At 35.1% G+C, this 20,229-nt stretch overlaps 2 protein-coding genes across 2 annotated transcripts; both read right to left on the bottom strand.

Moving 5' to 3' along the window:
* Positions 1–956: 956 nt before the first annotated feature.
* LOC114746325 (glycine--tRNA ligase, chloroplastic/mitochondrial 2) lies at positions 957–11,082 on the bottom strand (the record flags this gene model as incomplete). Its single annotated transcript, XM_028934558.1, has 14 exons — positions 10,761–11,082; positions 10,238–10,288; positions 8,433–8,500; positions 7,404–7,485; positions 7,230–7,293; positions 6,182–6,237; positions 5,964–6,041; positions 5,683–5,757; positions 5,527–5,597; positions 4,567–4,683; positions 4,336–4,437; positions 3,752–3,878; positions 1,216–1,299; positions 957–1,043 (listed from the first exon to the last, which is right to left on the bottom strand). Coding segments are annotated over exons 1-14 (1,311 nt in total), but the record flags the coding sequence as incomplete, so codon positions are not given.
* Positions 11,083–17,474: 6,392 nt separating this feature from the next.
* On the bottom strand, positions 17,475–18,308 carry LOC114746315 (L10-interacting MYB domain-containing protein-like). The gene is made up of 2 exons (XM_028934548.1): positions 17,991–18,308; positions 17,475–17,909 (listed from the first exon to the last, which is right to left on the bottom strand). The coding sequence occupies exons 1-2, from the start codon at positions 18,306–18,308 to the stop codon at positions 17,475–17,477; spliced, it is 753 nt and encodes a 250-aa protein (XP_028790381.1).
* Positions 18,309–20,229: the final 1,921 nt, after the last annotated feature.

Below are 20,229 nucleotides of genomic sequence, written 5' to 3'. Positions count from 1 at the left end.
AGGAGTATCAGTCAGTAATTGGAAATAAAATATAATGTGAAGTTGTAAATCATAATCCCTAATTCACATGTCATGACAGAGAACAAAATCAAAGAAGTTGCACGAGAAAGAAGCTCATAAGTTTCTCAATCAATCAAGTTTTGAAGAACGATAGAAATTTGAAGAACGATTACTATAATACATGATCGCGACAATGCATATGGGAGAATTATGAAGAACAAATTATTCCCATCCAAGCCTCTTCCTAAAAATCAAATTTTGGGCAATTGCCCGATTTATCAAACACTAGATGAAAAGAAGCATCCTTGTGAAGTAAATTTTTCTAGATTTATGTTAGTTACATTCAGAGCTGTAGTGGCATCCCAATTTATGTTATTACATTCAGAGCTGTAGTGGCATGCCAATTTATGTTAGTGACATTCAGAGTTGTGGTTAGCATCCCAACCAGATTTGAGCCGTAAGTGCTTCACATATCCTTATGCCATAAAGCAGTCATCAAAGCTTGAGGAGGTGTGTTGGGAAGCACAATTATCCAAGCTAGAGATCCAGCTTGAGGGGGAGTATTCAGATGCGCTAGTTTAGAATTAACTAATATTATGCTTATTGTTTATTATTTCCTTAATTATGTCTTATCCTAGGATTAGATTTGGATATTATATCCTATATTCGTATCTTATCATATTTTATCTAACTTAGAAGAATAAATCATATTTGCTTATAGGAACTTTTGTGATGGATTATTACATCACTTAAAAGAAAATAATCGAAAGTAAATGATTTGTCCCATTGCTAATTCAAACACAATGATTATGTTGTATAATTGTAGGATTTGGAGGATTTAAGTGGAGGGAAAAATGGGGCCTCTGAGTTATTATTGATCCTTAAATCAATAAGAGTACAATAGGATCTAGAAAGGCAAGTCAAGGTTCAATAGCAACCACAATAGGCATACATACCACTAATCTTCGTGGGGTACCAAACGCTTGCACTTCGCCATGGTCCAACCTTTGCTTCTCAAGCAATTGCAACATCAAATCCTTTAGCTACAATAACAAGCACAGCAAAATAAATAAAGAACAACAATGGGATATTATAAGTTTACCTAGCCATAGAAAGAAAAGAGAGAAACAGTTAGATTTTAAAAAAAAAATCCAGAACAGAAAAATAACATGATAAAAAATTCCATCTAATAATTCAGATGAAAATAAGTTATACTTGCTTGCTTGCATCAACAACATCTTGAGGTGGCATCTCTTCAGTTCCAATTTCAATAACAAATGCTCTTGATTGATCATGCACCTAAAACCAAAGAAAGATTAGAATCACACAACCTTATCAATAAACTCATCTAAGCAGGGCAGTACCTGCCAAGCAAGGCCTTGGTTTAAAAACAAAACGGAAAAAAAAAAAAAGAATAGAGGAAAACCGTGAATTATGGCCCATTTAGAGATTTTGTAGCTTAATGATAGAATCCAAGCTATGATATAGAGAATAAGGAAGAGAAGGCTTCATTAAGTTATGAGATCATGATCTAACCTCTTAAATTAATAAAGATTAAAAGAAATCTTTAGTAGAAGATGAGCAAGGATCTTAAACTCATTCAACTAATAAATAAAGCCTTAGGAGAATCTCCACTTGTAAAACAAATACAAATTTTACTTCCAGATGATTTCTACAGGAGTTAAAACTTAAATATTTATATAAGAAAAATAACTAACGGCTCCAAAAAAATGCTCCTAAAACTACGCCATTAACCCACGACTCAGATAATGGGAATAACTACTTAAAATTAAATAAGCAAAATTATTGACATAATCTGCAAGTATCATAACCCACTACTCCTAAACTTGAGGACAACTCAACAAACTAGAAAAATAACCTAAATAAAATAGAAAATATCTAAAATAATTTAAATAAAGATTTATTCCTAATATTTCTTTAACTCCCCAAATCGCCTATAAAAGTATCCCACAGTAATCGGTGCTCTATCAATACTTCCCCATTGGAATTTCACCCTGTCTTCAAGGCAAAATATAGGCAATAGCTACGTTTCATGTCCGTGATTGCCTTCCCCAGAATTGCTTTAAAAGAGATTTCAGCACCTTCTGGCTTCATCACAACAGTAGCCTCGTCCTCTTTTGAAATTTCCAAGAGAGAGAATGGCGATGTGTAGCAATGCCCAAGTCTAACAGGAGTCCCAGACTAAAAGCAGATACCTTTACCATGACGGTGCTGGCACTCATGCTCTGAAATAGAAATGTGTGAGGCTGAAAGTGGATTGAGTTCGCTGGGATATACGAGATCTGAAGAAGAGAAGGTCGCATCTCCTTAGCATCACAATCGAAGGAACTAGCCATCAAAAGAGTTGTATTTCAAATGGCTTACTTCACAGCTTTAGACCCATAGGGATCATAGGCCTCATAATGCACTTCCATGAACAGGTCTATAAGAATCCATTTGGGCTTCTCGGCTATGGTCTAAGGCTCTAATGTGAAGCTAATAGCTTTGTACACTGTTTTAGGAGTAGCAACTTCCCGTTTATAAATTTTCTTTCCAGTGACTTCCAGATAAAACTGGCGAGCTGTGGTTCTCTAGCTAGGGGCCATAGTATGGTAAGCATGGCCTTGAACTATGGATGCTGCAATTTTAGAATTAATGATATCAAGGCGGGCTATGATGTAAAGCAATTGGTAAGGTTTATAAGAGGGGAAAATGTTCAGATGGGGCATTGCATGCTGAGATGGTCAGAATGAAGGTTTAGAAGCAGAGTTTATATGGAAGGAACCCATAATGGATCGAACGGCTCTGATACCAAATGAGAGGATCCAAGATATGATAAAGAGAGTAAGGAAGAAAGGGCTTTATTAAGTTACGAGATCAGGATCTAACCTCATAAATTAATAAAGATTAAAAAAAATATCTTTAGTCTTAAACTCATTCAACTAATAAAGCCTCGAGAGAATCTCCACTCACGAAACAAATACTAATTTTATTTCCAGATGATTTCTACATGAGGTAAAACTTAAATATTTATAGGTAGAAAAATAACTAATGACTCCAAAAAATACTCCTAAGACTATCCCATTAATCCACAACTTACAATGAGAATAACTGCCTAAAAACAAACAAATAAAATTATTGACATAATCTGCAAGTATCATAACCCACTACTCCTAAACTTGAGGACCACTCAACAACTTAGAAAAATAACCGAAACAAAATGGAAAATATCTAAAATTGTTTAAATAAATGTTTATTGCTAATATTTCTCTATTTTCCCAAATCGCCCATTATCCCACAGTAACTGGTGCTATCACTTTACAAGACATTACGCTATAAATACTCTAAAAGATCCACAGTTGAAATCCTAAAATTATTTGGTAACATGCAGAGATTGTAAAGGAAGTTTATCTTCTAGATAGAAAAACCATGACGGAAACAAATAATTTTGTCAAGTATGATGGCAGTATTTGCATGGTGCCCCTACTTCTTTGGAGATCAAGGGAGAAAGAAAGGAAGGAAGTTGACTTTCTAGAAAGGAGATACTTAGCGAAACAAATAATTTTTTTCAGGTAAAACAGTAGTATTTGTGTAGCGCACCTTCTCATTTGGAGATTAGCAAGCCTATATAAAAGGAGAACCTTAAAAGGAGGATGAAAACATCAACAATCCTATAAAGAACCAGCATTTTTGAAAAAGGGATGAATGAATAAATATTAACAACATTGATATTTTGGGTATGCAAACTAACCTTATCAACTGCAGCCACCAAAACTTCTTTTGGCAGTGATAAATTTTCAGGTTCAGAGATGAAACCAAGTGGGTAGCCCAGTGACTCCCTAGTCTTCAACCAAAGTTGTGCACATTGACGAGCTAAACTGAAGCAAACAATGCATGCAGAGAATAAGGAAACGCTAAAGATCAGTAAAAAGAAGGGAAATTATTTTTTTTTGTGTTTTTTTTTTGGGTGGGGGGGGGGGGAATAGAGTTCAATGACGTCGTATGTTCTATATAGCCAAATCCACCTAGCGAGATGAGACTTTGCTGCTGTTGTTGCTGTTTTCTTTTTCTTTTTCTTTTTCTTTTTTTTTTGGGGGGGGAGGGGAATGTTCAATGTAACTTCTTTCTCTCACTCACATCAGCTATCCCTATTTCCTAGCACTCCTAATCAAAACAAGTAAAAGAACAAGAACATCAAAATTGTCACATTTGACATAACAGCTAAGAACAACATGTAACCATGCTCATAACATTATAAATCACTGTCACTATTAAAACAAAAGTGAGCAATTACACGGTCACTTTAAAGTTACCATACAAATTAAGTAGCATTACCTACGCATACGACCAAAGTACCGAGCACGCTCCGTTACCCCAACAAAGCCTCTTGAGTCCAAGATGTTAAACGCATGAGACGTTTTCAGAAGCTGATCATACCTAGCATTTTGTGGAACAAACATCAGAAGATAAGACAAGACGGGGAGGTAAAAATAGCACATCCGCTAAAGGCAACAAAAGCGGCTAAGAAGATATTTGAAAACAAAATTAAAATGCCATCAAACGTACGCAGGGATTGGAAGGCCTAAAGCAAGTAAAGAGCGTGCTTCCTCCTCAAAGAAATCAAAATGTTTCTGCACATGATCAACACTGGCATGCTCCAAATAATATGCACTCATTTCCTTCCTATGGAAGGTAAACAAAATAAATTATTCATCTTAGAGTAAAGCAGTTTCAAGATAAGGAAAACAAACATGCGAGGGTCAGAATTTTGAGAAGAGGATGCCAAAAATTGCCAAACTACACACGCGCGCGCGCACAAAAATGTGACAATCACAAAACAAGCCTCAGGAAGATTATACTTGGAAGTATTTAGGCCCATATAAATATGTGCCACTGATAAATGAGATCTCAATGCTACATTTCAACACTCACGTATTCACAAATGAAACTATCACCACTCAATTGTCTGATAGTGCATGAGTGGCAGAAAAATGAGATGGAAAAAAGAAAAAAGAAAAAATGCATTATGGATATTTCAAAGTCAAATCACATCCTTCAAGATACTGTGATGACAATTTAGAAGCTATAAATGATCCTTTTTTACTAACCACAACTTCTCTGCAGACATAAATAGTTAAGGGGGTATTTGGATAGAAACAAAACTATGGTTTTAAAAGTACTTTTATGGTATACAAAGTAAATATGTGAAGGAGTTTGTCTCGTTTTGCGAAAAAGTGCTTCCAAACACCCCCTAAGCTTGGAAATATAACACATTTGTTGTTATGGGAGTAGGTAGTTAGGGTTTGATATAACCGACAAAACAGAAGGTAAAAACAGTACTGGAACTCAATCAATCCAAAAATTCACCTCTCAAAAGCTTAGAAGATTACAGTAGAGAAGGCTCAAACACAAAAGTCAAAATATAGAAAGGAGAGAAGTTGAAAAATCTTCTTGGCATCATCTTTCACCAAAAAGCATAAAAGAGAAAATATGATTGAATGGCAAGCAGTAAGAGAAGTGAGGTACTCGCTCTCCAAGAACAATTCTCCATATGTAATCGCATCAGAATATTTAATTTTCTTGAAGTGATCAACCCCCTGTCACAAAATTTAGGAAGCATTCTCTGAGTAGTTTAAAATGTAAAAAGGGTTAAATGCTAAAAAAGAAAATAAACCAGCATACCTGAAGTAACATGAGGATACGTTCAAGACCATAAGTGATTTCAACAGAAATAGGTGACAGCTGGAGACTTCCAGCCTGGGGAAAGACATATATATATAGACAGAGAGAGAGAGAGAGAGGAGATAAGAACATTAACAGGAAGAAGCATTCAAAACGTTTTAGGTAACAAAAACCGGTGAGCCTAAACCCAAGAATATATGATTAGAGAACAAAACTAAAGTACAAAATTTATGTTCCTAAAATCACAAAGTACAACATTATTCCAGTGAAATAAAACACACCTGCTGGAAGTACGTGAATTGAGTAATCTCCATCCCATCCATCCAAATTTCCCAGCCCAAACCCCATGCACCAAGAACCTAGATAAATTTTCAATTTGGCATATAATCCAAGACCATATCAATATAGAGATGATTGATTAACCATACAAATAACTTGGAAGCAAGTTAAATTGGCATCTCAATGAGTTACATTAAAATTAAAATCAGTATTATATTACCGGACTCTCCCAGTTGTCCTCCACAAATCGTATGTCATGTGAACTGACATCAATACCTATCACAGATACATGCCATCTATAAGTTCAGATCGAGAGTTGAAATTTTGGGGGATTTAAAAGACAAACAGAAGGAATTGTCTCATACTGCTCGTTTTCACAATTTTAAGTAACTGATATAAAATTAGAAAAATGCCCCATAGAGAGGTATGCCTTATAACCTTATAGAAGGCTTATTGCTTGATGCATATGATAGGATGCAGTGAGGGGTGTAAAAAGAGAATTGCGGGCTTGGAATTTGGTGGAGGACATGTTGGGCCATATTCTAAGGCCCACTTCACAGAATTTCATTTAAGATGCTTACATTATCTGTTCTAATATCATATGCCTAATCGTATGGGCTTAGGAATCAGGTTAGATTTATTTCCATCATCATTCGATTGATTTCCAGTATCTTATATGGATGTTACTAGATTCTATCAGGGTTCCCAGAACCTTGAAGGTCAACATGAACAAAGAGGGAAGATGGTTTTTTCTGCATGAGCTTCAAATAAAGAACTGATGCTAATGCATTATCAAATAGGTCATCCTAGTTTCAATTATATGTCAAAGTTGTCTCCAAATTTATTAAATGAAACTGATGGTTTTCATCACTGTGATATCTGTCAATTGGCAAAGCACATGCAAACCATTCACTCTCCTAAACCATTTGAGCCCTCTCAACCTTATTAGTTCTCTCTTTTCATGGCATTTTCCAATTAGCTGTGCAAAGAAATCTCATAAAGTAATGCAAAAAGACTAAAAACCTTAAGAATGACCAATAGGTTATCAAGCTAAAAATCAATGTAAAAGAACAAAATTTCATGCATGATTATCTATCCAAAGCTTATTCAGCTTTCACATGTTATTTCATGACATCCTTGAAAGGTTTTCCTTTCAACTTTTCATGGCATTTTCCAATTAGCTGCACAAAGAAATGCTTGTAAAGTAAAGCCAAATGATTAAAAAGCACTTTAAAGAAAGAATTCAAAGAAGATTGAGAGCATTCTACCTATAGCTGATAGGCTGTGAATAAAAAGATCCTGAGAATTTCCAGGATCAGGCTTCAGAATTACCTACAATCAAAAAGTAACAGATATCAATGGCACATGCAGACACAGAGATTTTAATAGAAAGATATTCAAACAACTTTAATTCTGAAGTTGATTGAAATATCAAACTTGACCTGAAATTGAGTGTGTCTTTGAAGCCTGTTTGGGTTTTCCCCGTACCGACTATCATCAGGGCGGATACTAGGTTCAGCGTACCTTCCAACATGAAAATAAAATTACCAAAAACTTCAATTCTAAGACCCTTGAAGTCTTCCTCACTCATCTTTTAAAATTGACGATGACAAAATATTGAAATGAAAAAACCTTCCTAAAACATCCAAACAAAATATTTCTAAGAAACATCCAATAGGAGAGTAGAAAGAACCAAAGAGAATGTTGAATCTAAGTTGATTGAGCTCTCATATGTTTTATCTAACTCTCAAGTTGGTGACATTTTAACCAACGAACTTCCAAGGATCAAGTTTGATGAATTATGCAGAAAGCTGGGGTGATAAATATCTCTTTCTCAGCTTGCAAAGGAGCGTTAGAAGTGGGCCTATTATTTAGGCCTTTAAATTTACCTTTCCTAAATATTTTTATAATGAATTTATTGTGTTGATTCTCTATTTTATTTTTGTTTTATTATTATCCCTTACTTTTAGGCTGATTGATGGGAATTTCATCATCCCTAAACTTTATTATATGATATGATTATTTAGAGGAATAAAATTTTTAAAACAATTCTGAGGCCAATTTACTTCATAATTTTATTGCACAACATATAAAGCCAAGGAAAAATAGAAAATTCACTATAAGAGATCAATCAACATTTATTAATTCATTAGTCATTATTTATTAAATATTAAAATAATAAAAAATAATGAATAATTTCTTAAGCAAGTTTTACAGCACCTCAAATTCAAAAGTCAAATATACTAGATGTGAAGGTAATACTATAAAATAAATTGCTAGATGCTACAGAATATTCTTGATCAAAATAAACTTGAAAAGAAACATACTTCTATGCCCTATACTTTTCTAGGAGGTTCAAAAGAATTACAAAATCATTCATCTTCAAAACTGTTCCAACTTTTTTTCTATTGAACCAAATCTTGAAGATTTTGATATGTACACTGATAAATAAACATCAAAATCATACTTACGCAACATTCCATGGCTCTGGACCAAGAACCCTTAAGTATGTAAGTGGATTCATAGTCCCAGCTCCAACCTGGTTAATATAGGAAAATAATGGGTGAATCAAAGACTATCAACATTCAACACGAGTAGAAATTGTTCCCTGAGCAGATAGAACCAAGAAGCTCTCTTTAGCAAAATAAGAAATGAAACAACAAAAATAAAGACGAGCAAATGCAAATCAGTGTATGCGAGTGTTAAAAGAATAATGGTACTTTTTACGCCCAAAAAAAAAAAAGGAATAGTGGTACTATGCAGTAGTGGTTTTCTAGCCTGCAAAGCACCATGAAGATTCAATATAGGTTATCCCATGTACATTCCCCAAGGGAAGCAGACCCAAGAGTTGATCCCATGAAGTATAAGATTGGAAAGAACAATATTTTTCACCTTAATAGACCAGACCAAGAGGCTTTACATTACAAATAAAAACAAAATTTTATAATTATGTAAAGAAATATTTGAGCCCCCAAAAAAATTATAACATTCCAAGAATACCTGAAAAATATTGTAAACCAAGTATGAATTAGTAAGTTCATTAGCTTGAATAATGTTGTGGAACCTGGACTTCTCCTCGCCATCAAGCACACCCCCCCCCCCAAAAAAAATAATAAAAAACTACATTTCATCTCTTGAGATTAAAGCTAAATAATCAGGTAGGGAAGCCATCAAAGGAATTATCCCCAAAAAAAAAAAACAGAGAGAAAGAAAAAAAGGGAGCAATGCTTTGTTTGGATAAGGAGAAAATGGGCGAAAAGAAAATACAGTGGAGAGAAAATGATGAAAAGAAAAGAAGTGAAAAGAAATCTCTTCTTTTCTTTGGATAGGCAAGGGAAGAAAAATGACTAATTTGCATTGATACCAAGTTAAATGAGATTTCATATCTAACATCGATTTATGCATTGGCCATTTTTATAAATGTTTTGAAAAATAAAAATAAGAGATAAGATTTGAATGAAGTGTATTGAGAAAACTTCACATAATTTACTCCCCATTGTGCATTATGTGCGCAGTAACGTGTTTTTTATTTTTCAAAATAAATAAACATACCAAAACACTGTTTCCTATATATAGTTGCACTGTTTAAATATGAGAAGAATCCCATAGAAAAACAAAATAAAACTGCTAATTCAAATTACTTTATACCATGTATCTTTTTAGTTAAATCAAGTAAGTTAAATGATATTTTATATAAAAAAGTTGCAAGTGAAGTTAAACAAAACTGCAGCATACAGGATTTGTTTTCTAATCCCCCTATAAACATAGTTTTCCTCAGTTCAAACAGGTCCTGGGATGCTAATTAAAAATAAAAAAAAAGGTAAACTAGAATTTTTTTTTGGGCCCCCCCCCCCGCCCCGCCGGGGGGGGGGGGGGGATCCATGAGGAAGCCGGGATCCGCATGAAGAAGCCATGCAGAAAAGGTTGAGTATGAGTAGACAGAGGAGAATGAAGCGAGAGTGAGTGGCTGAAGGAGTTGCTTTGGAAATGGCGTTTCACTCCAAAATCTCTCCGTTTTTGTAACCAAAAAAATGGATTAAAATGGAGAGAAAACATGTAGGTCTCATGCTCTTTTTCTCCCCAATTTTTCTTTCTCTGTCCTCTTGTACGTCACATCCAAATAGGAAATAATCTATTTACCTTCCCGTTTTATCTCCTAGCTTTCTCTTTGTCTCTACTTTCTCTCCATTTCTCCATTCAAAGAGGATCTTTTCTTTTTTTTTTTTTGGGGGGGGGGGGGTGTGGTGCGGCGGTGTAAATAGGCAGTGACCATTACCTCTGTGTTGCTGCATTGCATTATGGCACATCCCACAGAAGCCCAATATTCCTGCAATCCCAATAGTAACAACCAGTCAAAAAAGAAAAAGACGTTTTGCAACTTGCCTTTTACTCGCTGCATATAGCAATAACAGTAAAGCGAAGGGAATCCTCCAAAATGATATCCGCCTGAAGTGTCTCAGAATAGAGCACCTAGGACGATTGTCACAGCAACGAACAAGATGAGGCACAGAAGGATCATAAATTGGGTCAGGCCCATAAGGATGAACTGGAGAAATCCGAACCAATCCCACTTCAAACAAAATTTCCATAACTAAAACCCATGGACCAGAATTTGCGCAACCCCCTCATCCGTTCGATCACTAAAACCTGCATTTCCATAAATTGAGAACCAAATGGATACGGTTTAATGGAACTGAGTGACCAGCCTTCATCTCGTCCGTTGCTGCGACTAAAGGCTCAACCATCAATTCAAAGGATCCGTTCCCAATACAAGCATCGTCAGAAGTTCGTTGCAGGACCTGAAGGCGCTGAATGGCTTGCTGAAAAGTAAGCACAGAACCTTTCTCAGTCTGGCTCTTTAACTCAGTAGAAGAATGCCGTGAAATCGAAGCAGCGCCAGCGGCAGAGACATTGGCACTGGTGAATTGACGGCGGGAGAGCGGCAAGCATAACCCGTTGGCCGCGACTTTGCCTGCCCGGAGCACCATGAGGTGAGAAGGGTGGGGCTTGAGAACGGAGACGACTAAGGGGAGGGCCAGGATAGCCATGGCCAGTGACTCCGAAGAGGGACGCCAGATAGCAGTACTGTGCTGTCCTAGGAATGCGAAATTAAGGACGGAGATAAGACGATAGGGTTTAACATCAGCCGTTACCGCGGGCTCACAACGGTCGGAACCCGCCTTAATTATTCGGGCAAAATTTATATTTTGTCCTATGGATATAGATTAGTAGTTGTTTTCCCCCTCAAGGCCAATAAGAATAGTTCATTTGTAAGTTAGACTTATAATCCCACCCCTGGTTCAGCTAGTTGCCTAATGTAAATAAATTAAAAAAATTTGTTAAGTTAGTTATGTGTAATAAATAGATATTGTCTTTTATAAAATACTCTTGTTAATCATGTATATTAGCTAGAATTACTATTTGATAGAATCTTTAACATATGCAACTATTGTAAGAGTTATTTTAGAAATAATAGATAAATATAAAATACAAAGTGTATTGAGATTTTATATTTAGAACTAAAATTGAAAGTCAAACTACCTCTTATATTAAAAACCGGAGAGTATGTTTTTATATAAAATAAGTGAATTTGAATCCTCTTTTTATCTATTTTTCTTCTTTTTTCCCCTCTCACCCCATTCGCCTCTTTAGATTGAAAATAAATAGTTGAGATTTAATATTTTATAAAATTACTTTTTTGTGAGAAGTTTTTGATAGAGCCTAATAGCATGGTGTGATTCATGTAGCCAACTCCACTTAGTAAAATAAGGCTTTGACATTATTGTTGTTGTATTTTTTTTCTATTGCATATAACCTCTAAACGTGACAGTCAAATTTAAGTAGGGCTGGTAATAAGGGCCAACTTACGGGTTGCGGATTGGCTCGTAACGAATTGAACTCATATGGATCGGGTTGAAAATATTCGTTTGAAGGAGCTAACCCTTAACCCGCTAAGACGGGTTGGTAGATTTGCCCGCCAAACACTTATTTTTTTCAATAAAATTTTTTTACTTTTTTAATATTTTTTATACAATATCTAAAAGTAATAACAAAGTTTTTGTTTTTTCTTGAAATATTTGATTGAAAGCACCAAATAAATTATATGAGTATTTTTTTAATTTTTTAGATAGGATATAATATATAATAATATAATTATAATAATTAAAAAATTTTAAAAAATAAATGTGGGTTAGCCCAACAGGCGAGTTGCAAGCCTGACGATGCAAGTTAAAAAAGCTCGTTTACTAACGGATTGGCTTTTGACCAACCCTATCCGGCTATTTTTGGCGAGTTTTACCGGCCCCAAATTTGAGTAGTTTATTTTCTTTTAATTTTTTATGTAATATTATACTCCCTCCATTCCTTTTCTTTAAAAAAAAAAAAAATCCTCATAACAAGGTTTCTAAGCATAAGAAATAATTTTTTTGGTCTAAAAGTTTAAACTGATTTTTAATTTTACCTCATTGAATATACGTCACTTATTATCTTTTTAATAAATTTTTACTCACTATCTCCAGTGTACTCTCTTTATAAATAAGGTATAATTAGAAATATATATTATATATTTATTGTTTTTAACTTATATTTTAAGTCATATAATTTTTGAAGTTGTTTATTATTAAAAAAAACAGAACCAAGGGAGTAATATAATTTTTATAAAATATTGACGTAAACCAAGAAGGACACTAAGAAAGACTACAGTAAGGAAGAGGGAGAAAGGAAGAAACTGTAGAAACTAGAAAATAGAAAACAGAAAAGCTCACGTTAGGTGGTTTCCCCTTTAATCGCTTGTCCCAAAAAAAAGAAAACAAAACAAAAAAGCGAAAACCTAGAAAGAAAAGTTACTGTCGTCTCATTCGATATTCAGAATTTACTGTCAATCCTAGTACTGCTTATGAAAGCAATTAATATTGATTATGACGATGGTGATCCTTATGAGAGTCTTAGAATAATAAAATAACAATAAATCAAAATAAGCCTAAAATAATACTTATCCTATCTTTAATATAATATCTATTTAACTAATTTGATTAGATTAAGAAAATTAGGTAAGTGAATTAATTATAAGAAATGTAACATGTTTTTTCTAAAACACTATAATCATCTTTTTTAATACCCTCTTCCTCTTCTACTTGATTATGGTTTAGGGAGTATTCATAAGGGTAATTTAGAGAAAAATTGATAAATATGAGAAATGGGTCTTATATTTAGGACCAAAACCAACTCAATAATTAGGTCTTATATTAAGGACCGGAGGAGTAATATAAATCACATCCTAATAATAAAATCCTAAGTTTAATCTAATAATAATGATCCTATAAAGAAAGGGAAAGGAATTGAAGGAAAAAATTTAATGAGTTTGATTTTAAAAATTTTAAAAATATGATTAAAAGTTTTTAATTAATTTTTCTTACTCTTTTTATTTTACATATGATCTGTATTAAAATTTTACAACCCGCTTTTACAAATTTTCAAATCAAAACTATTAAAATTTTCTATCCCCTCCATTTTTCTTGTACCAAATATAGGGCACACGGCATCATACTATGTGCTCATGTATATGTGCATCACTCCACATAGAAATTATAGTGTACATAATACAACTTACCCTTTTGATACTTAATGTAAGATGTATTTAACTGATTAGATTAAAGAAATCAGTTACTAAACATAGGGTAATAGGCATACTATGTGTTCATGTATATGTGCATCACTCCACATAGAAATTATAGTGTACATAATACAACTTACCCTTTTGATACTTAATGTAAGATGTATTTAACTGATTAGATTAAAGAAATCAGTTACTAAACATAGGGTAATAGGCATACTATGTGTTCATGTATATGTGAATCACTCCACATAGAAATTATATTGTAGATAATACAACTTACTTCTCTAATTATTAATGTAAAACCTATTTAATTAATTTAATTAGATTAAAAAAGTTAGATAAATTAGTTAATTATAAAAAATATGACATGAATTTCTTAAAACACCATAATCATCTTTCTTAATATCTTCTATCCTTCATCTACTTAATTATAATTGAAAAGCATCAATAGAAGTAATTTAAAAAAATGATAAATATGAAAAATATATCTTATATTTAGGACTAATATCAACTTAATAATTAGTTCTTATATTAAGTATAAGAGGAAAATAATATAAAAGTTATTGTGAGCATTCTTGTTTGATGCCATGGGTTTAGCATGTGAGCCAACTACTTATACGCGACACAATTTTTTTTTTTTTTTTGGGGTTTTGCACTTTCGCTTTATTTTCGGCAATGTACAAGTGTACCAGGGGTCACAAACCAACACTCTCTTTGTGGGCTTTCTTTTGTTTGTAGTTTGCAGCTGTAAGTCCAAGGTTCCCTCTCCCTCTGGTAGAGGATTTAATATTTTTGGTCTGGCAAGCATTTTCTTAGTGGGCCTCCTTTATAGCCCTTCTAATAGAAATGTCATGCTGATGTAACCGGAAAACCAAAAAAAAAAAAAATGTCATGCGGACTGTTATTGATAGGTTGTTAATTAGTCATCGGTTGCAAGTTACCATTCCAGTTGATTTTACCGGCACCATTTGGTTTACATGAAAAGATACAAAAGTGTATGGGTCCAGCAATTGAGGGTTAGACAAGCTCATCAAAAGGAGCGAATTCGATTCTTAAGATCATCGAAGAGTTTGGTAAAGCATGGAATTTGGAGGTGATTCCCACATAACTATTGCTCTATCCCAACCAATAACCTAGGCACACCAAGGTTACCCAAATGGCATTGTGTGATTGACAGGTGATTAGGTGCCCGTTTGGATGAGCGATTGGAAAAGCTGCTTATTGGAAAAACTGCTTATGGATAAGTGAAGTGGGATAAAAGCTAAATTAGATAAGCTGAATTGTGTTTGGATTGGAGTTCAGAAAAGTCCATTTGCAAAAGTGAGATTGGTAAAAAGTTGTTTGGATTATGGTTGAGTAAAAGTAAGTTTGGTTGTAAAATGACCAAAATGGATATGAGTTTTAATAAATAGTAAAAAATAGGAAAAAAATAATTTCACATAATACAATGGAATTAAAATAATTCAATACGAATAAGTGAATTAAATTTTAAAAATTTAGAGAAATCTAAAAAATTATTTTAAATATAAAGTGAAAGAAGGAAAAAATTGAATAGAGATAATATAATAATGAAGTAAAATTTATTTAGTGAATTAGAATTACGAACCGTAGAGAAATCATAAAAAATATTTAAGAAACGAAGTGCAACATGATAAAAAAAATTAACATAATACAATAAATTTAAATTAATTTAATACGAAGAAGTCAACTAAACATAATTTAAATGGATAACAAAGTTTTGAACTCCAATTGACAAAGTAAAATAAAATAATACTCCTCCGGTCCTTAATATAGGACCCAATTCTTGAGTTGGTTTTGGTCCTAAATATAAGACCCATTTCTCATATTTATCAATTTTCTCTAAATTACCCCTATGGTTACTCCCTCAACTATAATCAAATAGAAGAGGGAGAGGTGGTATTAAGAAAGATAATTATGGTGTTTTAGGAAAAATGTGTCACTTTTTTTATAATTAACTAACTTACCTAACTTCCTTAATCTAATCAAATTAGTTAAATGGGTCTTATATTAAGGATCGGAGGAGTATTATATAATTAATTATTTGATAAACTATGAACGATTTGGTCTCTGATTGCATCACGAACACGATTCATATGCAATGAAGACTGTGATGTAACGTTTGAAGGCGATGGTTGACTAGCTTCAGCCTGATCATGTTCGACCATTATATTATCATTTTCAGCTTGTTCAAAAAGAAAGTCGGAGCTTAAATGTCTCCTTATAAGGTTATGAATGGCCATTGTTGCACAAACTAAGTATACTTGTGTTTGGAAGTCGTAACTACGCATGTTTCGTAAGATGTGAAATCTATTCTTCCAAACACCGAAAGTTCTTTCTATTGTGCACCTTAAACTGGAATGATAGTAATTGAAGGCTTCGTTGCTATTTCGGAATCCTACTTGTCGTCGGAAGTCCGGAAGGTGTTAGCGCTCAGATCTGTATGGACCTAGATATCCATTTGGTGTTGGATATCCCGCATCAACCAAGTAATATTTCTCTAATGATTCATGAAACAATTAGAGAGATTGTCAAAAGAAAAAAAAATGAAATAATTAAAAAAACATGCGTGATTGAAACTTATAAACATATACCTGGAGGTGGATGAGGGAAATTAAGAGATGAATTTGTAATAGCACTGTCAAATATACGAGCATCATGTGCAGATCCCTCCCATCCTGCCAAGACAAAAGTGAAACACATATCCCAATCACATATAGCCATAACATTTTGTGATGGATTTCCCTTTTTGCCAATAAATTTGTCTCTTTTTGCAGCAGGGACAACACACTGAATATGAGTGCCATCAATTGCTCCGATTGCGTCCTTGAAAAATGGATAATAACGTGGATCGGTCTCAATTTTTCTATGAGTTCCACGAAATGTAGGATCTATGGGTCGAATAAGTTCACTCGATAGGCTAAGGCAAGCTTACAGTACATTATGAAAGTGCCTACTTACAGTTTCCCCTGAACGTTGAAACCGTTCCTGGATCATCCTATTGCATTGTCCATGTGCAACCGTGTTTAAAAACATCGCGACCATTTCTTCAATTCCTACGTATTTAGACTTTCGTAAACCGTGTTCCTCCAATTTGGTACATAAGAGGTGGAAAACATGTTTATCCCCTCTAAACATTTCAGGACATCGATCATCATGGCCATTCATAATGCCTTGCACCCATAAATTTCCTGTTTGCTCACTAGTTCTGCAGGGTTGTTTAAACATATACATTTCACAGTAATGACCAACCAATGCACCTACTGCTTCATATTGTGTTAATTCCTCATTAATCTGTCTTGAACGGTCATCTTCATTCCACTGAGAATCATCATTCCAATCCTTCAAAGTATCTTCATTCAATGGTGAATCATTATTCCAAGAAGCCATTTTTGGAGTTAACCCTGTAACTATGATGACAACAAAGTGTAAGCATTATAAGGATTACCCTAAAGAAGGTGTAAATAATTATCATACTGCAAACAGAAAAACTAAACACATATATGATAAGTAGAAATTAGCATAAATATTACAGTCATTACTAAGATTTTTACAACAGGTCACATAAGTTTAGGTTCAAACAGCAATTAGTTCAAGTTAACAAGTGCAGTAACAACAGTGAAACAACAAAGTCCTAAACTAAATCCTAATCTACAGGTCCCTTCCATGTGTCTGGGTCTAGTGCTACCGGTATCAACCACTCCAATAACTTGCTTCTATCATGCATAAACCCCAAATAGGCTCGCCTAGCCCACCTCAACCGCGTAAGCATCTTCGCACATGCATAATATAGTTGAGGGTTACCATTAAGCTCCTCAAGGCAAGCCAGGTGTCCCCAAATCTTCTCAACTTGTTGGGGATCTTCAACCAATGCTGATGCTCACTTTTCAGAAGCAGCTGCTATAACACTCAGGCTATCAGAAATTTTTGTAGTCGCAGCAACTTTTTTCTTCTTCTTCGCATCAGACGTCTCACCCCTCTTCCTCTTTCCATAGCTTCCTGAGTCACTTGGTCCAGTACTCGAACGGTTGTTTAAGTTGCAACTGGCAAAATCATCTGAGATCCCTGCGGTGGCTGTTGGGTCAACACCGAAATTTTCATCCTCACTGTCCCCCGACCCTTCCTGTTGGTCGAGCCCGACTCTATAAACATCCTCCTCTTCTGTGTCAGGCTGTGGAGTGAATGCTGGCTGAGGTTGTGAGGCTGATGGTGCATACATAAAGTCTCCCGAAGCCACAACATCTTTGAATATCTTCATTAGGTCTGATGCAAACATCAACCCCTGATGTCTAAATTTCTCGAAATTGGGATCCACCTACATTAACGTAATTAAGCAAGTGTCAGCGATGACGAAATTGATATTTAAAATTAAAACTCAACCAACACAAATAGTTACCATTAATTTCCGTTGCCACCACTCATCGGAGGCCAACACCCTATTTGTCGCTGCATCATAACCAATGCCAATCTCCCCAGACATAAGTTTCTCCCACAACTTCCAATCCTTTCTCAAAATGTCAAATCTATTCTTAAGTTGCTTCCTGTCATACATTTTCCCACTCCTTTTCTGAAAATTCTTTGTAATTTTGTTCCAACCCGGCCTCGTAAATGATGTTCCTTGGCGTTCCTTGTGCACAATTTGCTCAACACAAACATCGATTAGGATTTTCGTTGTATACGAATCCCAACTCACTTTTTCTTTATCGTTATCCATTTCTAGGTGGAAAATAATATAGATAAGACTAACAGAAGCAAACAAAGCACCAAAAATGTTCAAATTCAAGCTACATTATGTAAGAAATAAACGACTTGTTTTACTTGCTCAATAAATGGCTTGTCTTATCTCCTAATTTTTGGATTCCAATCGGCTCATGCTCACTCCCTCTGCTCCTCCCCCAAAAAAATGTGTGTGGGTGTATATATGCGAAAGTGTCATGCAAAACAATTTATAAATTCATAAGAGTACTTAACAATTTTCTTAAAAACCTGTCCCACAGAATTGAGGGTAAAAATTTTTTCAAAAAAAGAATTTATAAACGTATAAGAGTAATCAATAATTTTTTCCTAAAATATCCTTCACCCTTGACAATCCAATTAATAAGAAGATGATGGATAATAATTGAAGGCAAAAATAAAAAGAGAATACTTAGGTCAAATTACTTGAATTGGTTAAAAATGTTTTATTGATGTGTAAATTAGAAGAAAACTTATCATAAACTAATAAGAAGTGGACCATTTGACAACATTAATTGACATCGAATGTAATTTGGGACTCAGATTTCTTTTGGAAGAATATATGGCTTATTCCTCCTGTCTCCTACAACACTCGTTTATAGCGAGCAATTAGGATCTATGCCAGGTTTGGCCCAAAACTCAGATCTAAAAATCAACAAACGTCAAGCATTCATCACAAAAATTCACTGATCACTGAAACACAGCACAAAACCAGGCCAAGAAGAAAACATTCAGACAGCACGGTGGTTCGATTTCAGTCTATCTATCAGCTCACAATAGATCAACAAACACACAACTCTACATGCTTTGATTAATAGCGTATCACTCCTACATTCACCGAAAACCAACACAAACATATGGGAATCGGCCAACCTCGCACAAATTAGACCAATTGAAGTTAGGCAGAGGTAGATCGGCCAACGCTGATCACTGAAACACAGCTCAAATCAGACCAAGCTAAGATCTTCGACGCACACCTGAGATGGACCAGCTGACGGCGGCGACTGGTTGGGACGACGATAGCAGCTCCGACAGGGTGGACTCGCGTGATGAACGACCAGCCTCTCGGTCACTCAAAGCCACAGCCAATTGCTTCCTGTCACCGAGGAGACGCGACGGAGTTGACGGCAACCAAGTCTCGGTGGTTCTAGTGACGACGCGACAGAGGATGAGGGGAGGCAGCTCGAGTGAAGGACTCTCGGTCACTCGAAGCCACACCCAGACCTCACGGAGGAGACTCGACGGAGCTGACGGCAACCAAGTCTCGGTGGTTTTGGCGACGACGCGACGGAGGATGAGGGGAGGCAGCTCGCGTGAAGGACTCTCGGTCACTCGAAGCCACACCCAGACCTCACGGAGGAGACGCGACCGAGCTCACGGCAACTCTCGGTGGTTCCGACGACGACGCGATAGAGGAGGCAGGATGAGGGCTTGGGGGTCGGGCAGAAGGGAGAGCAGACGTGAAAGAAGAAAAGAAAGAAGACTCCAGGAAGAAAAATGAGGACTGGCCGACAGGAAGAGCTCAACAGTAAAAAAATAAGAGCTTATCTGATTCAATAAGCCACAAAAATTAGCTTGGGCCAGAACGTGCGTTCAGTAGCTTAAATTGTATAAGCTACTTTTTTTTTTAAGCCCAACCAAACAGCATCTTAACACCAATCGAGCTTATGCTGATTTTAAGCTACTTAAAACTCTTTAGAAGCCCAACCAAACGGACCCTAAATTGTATGTCACCTGGTTGGTTCCTTGTCCTTAGTTTGTGGATGAGCCCAATTTTGCACCAAAAATATGTATGGTGGTTTGTATTAAAAAAAAAAAGGTATGGTTGTTATTAATAAAAATAATTTTCTCGAAACTTAATACTACCTCCGGTTCTAATTATAAGAGCTAGTTGACTAATT

The sequence above is a fragment of the Neltuma alba genome, unplaced genomic scaffold (genome assembly GCF_004799145.2).
Source record: "Neltuma alba isolate B1F8T4 unplaced genomic scaffold, ASM479914v2 tig00000816_pilon, whole genome shotgun sequence".
NCBI lineage: Eukaryota > Viridiplantae > Streptophyta > Magnoliopsida > Fabales > Fabaceae > Neltuma > Neltuma alba.
This window is presented reverse-complemented; position numbering and strand designations above follow the sequence as displayed.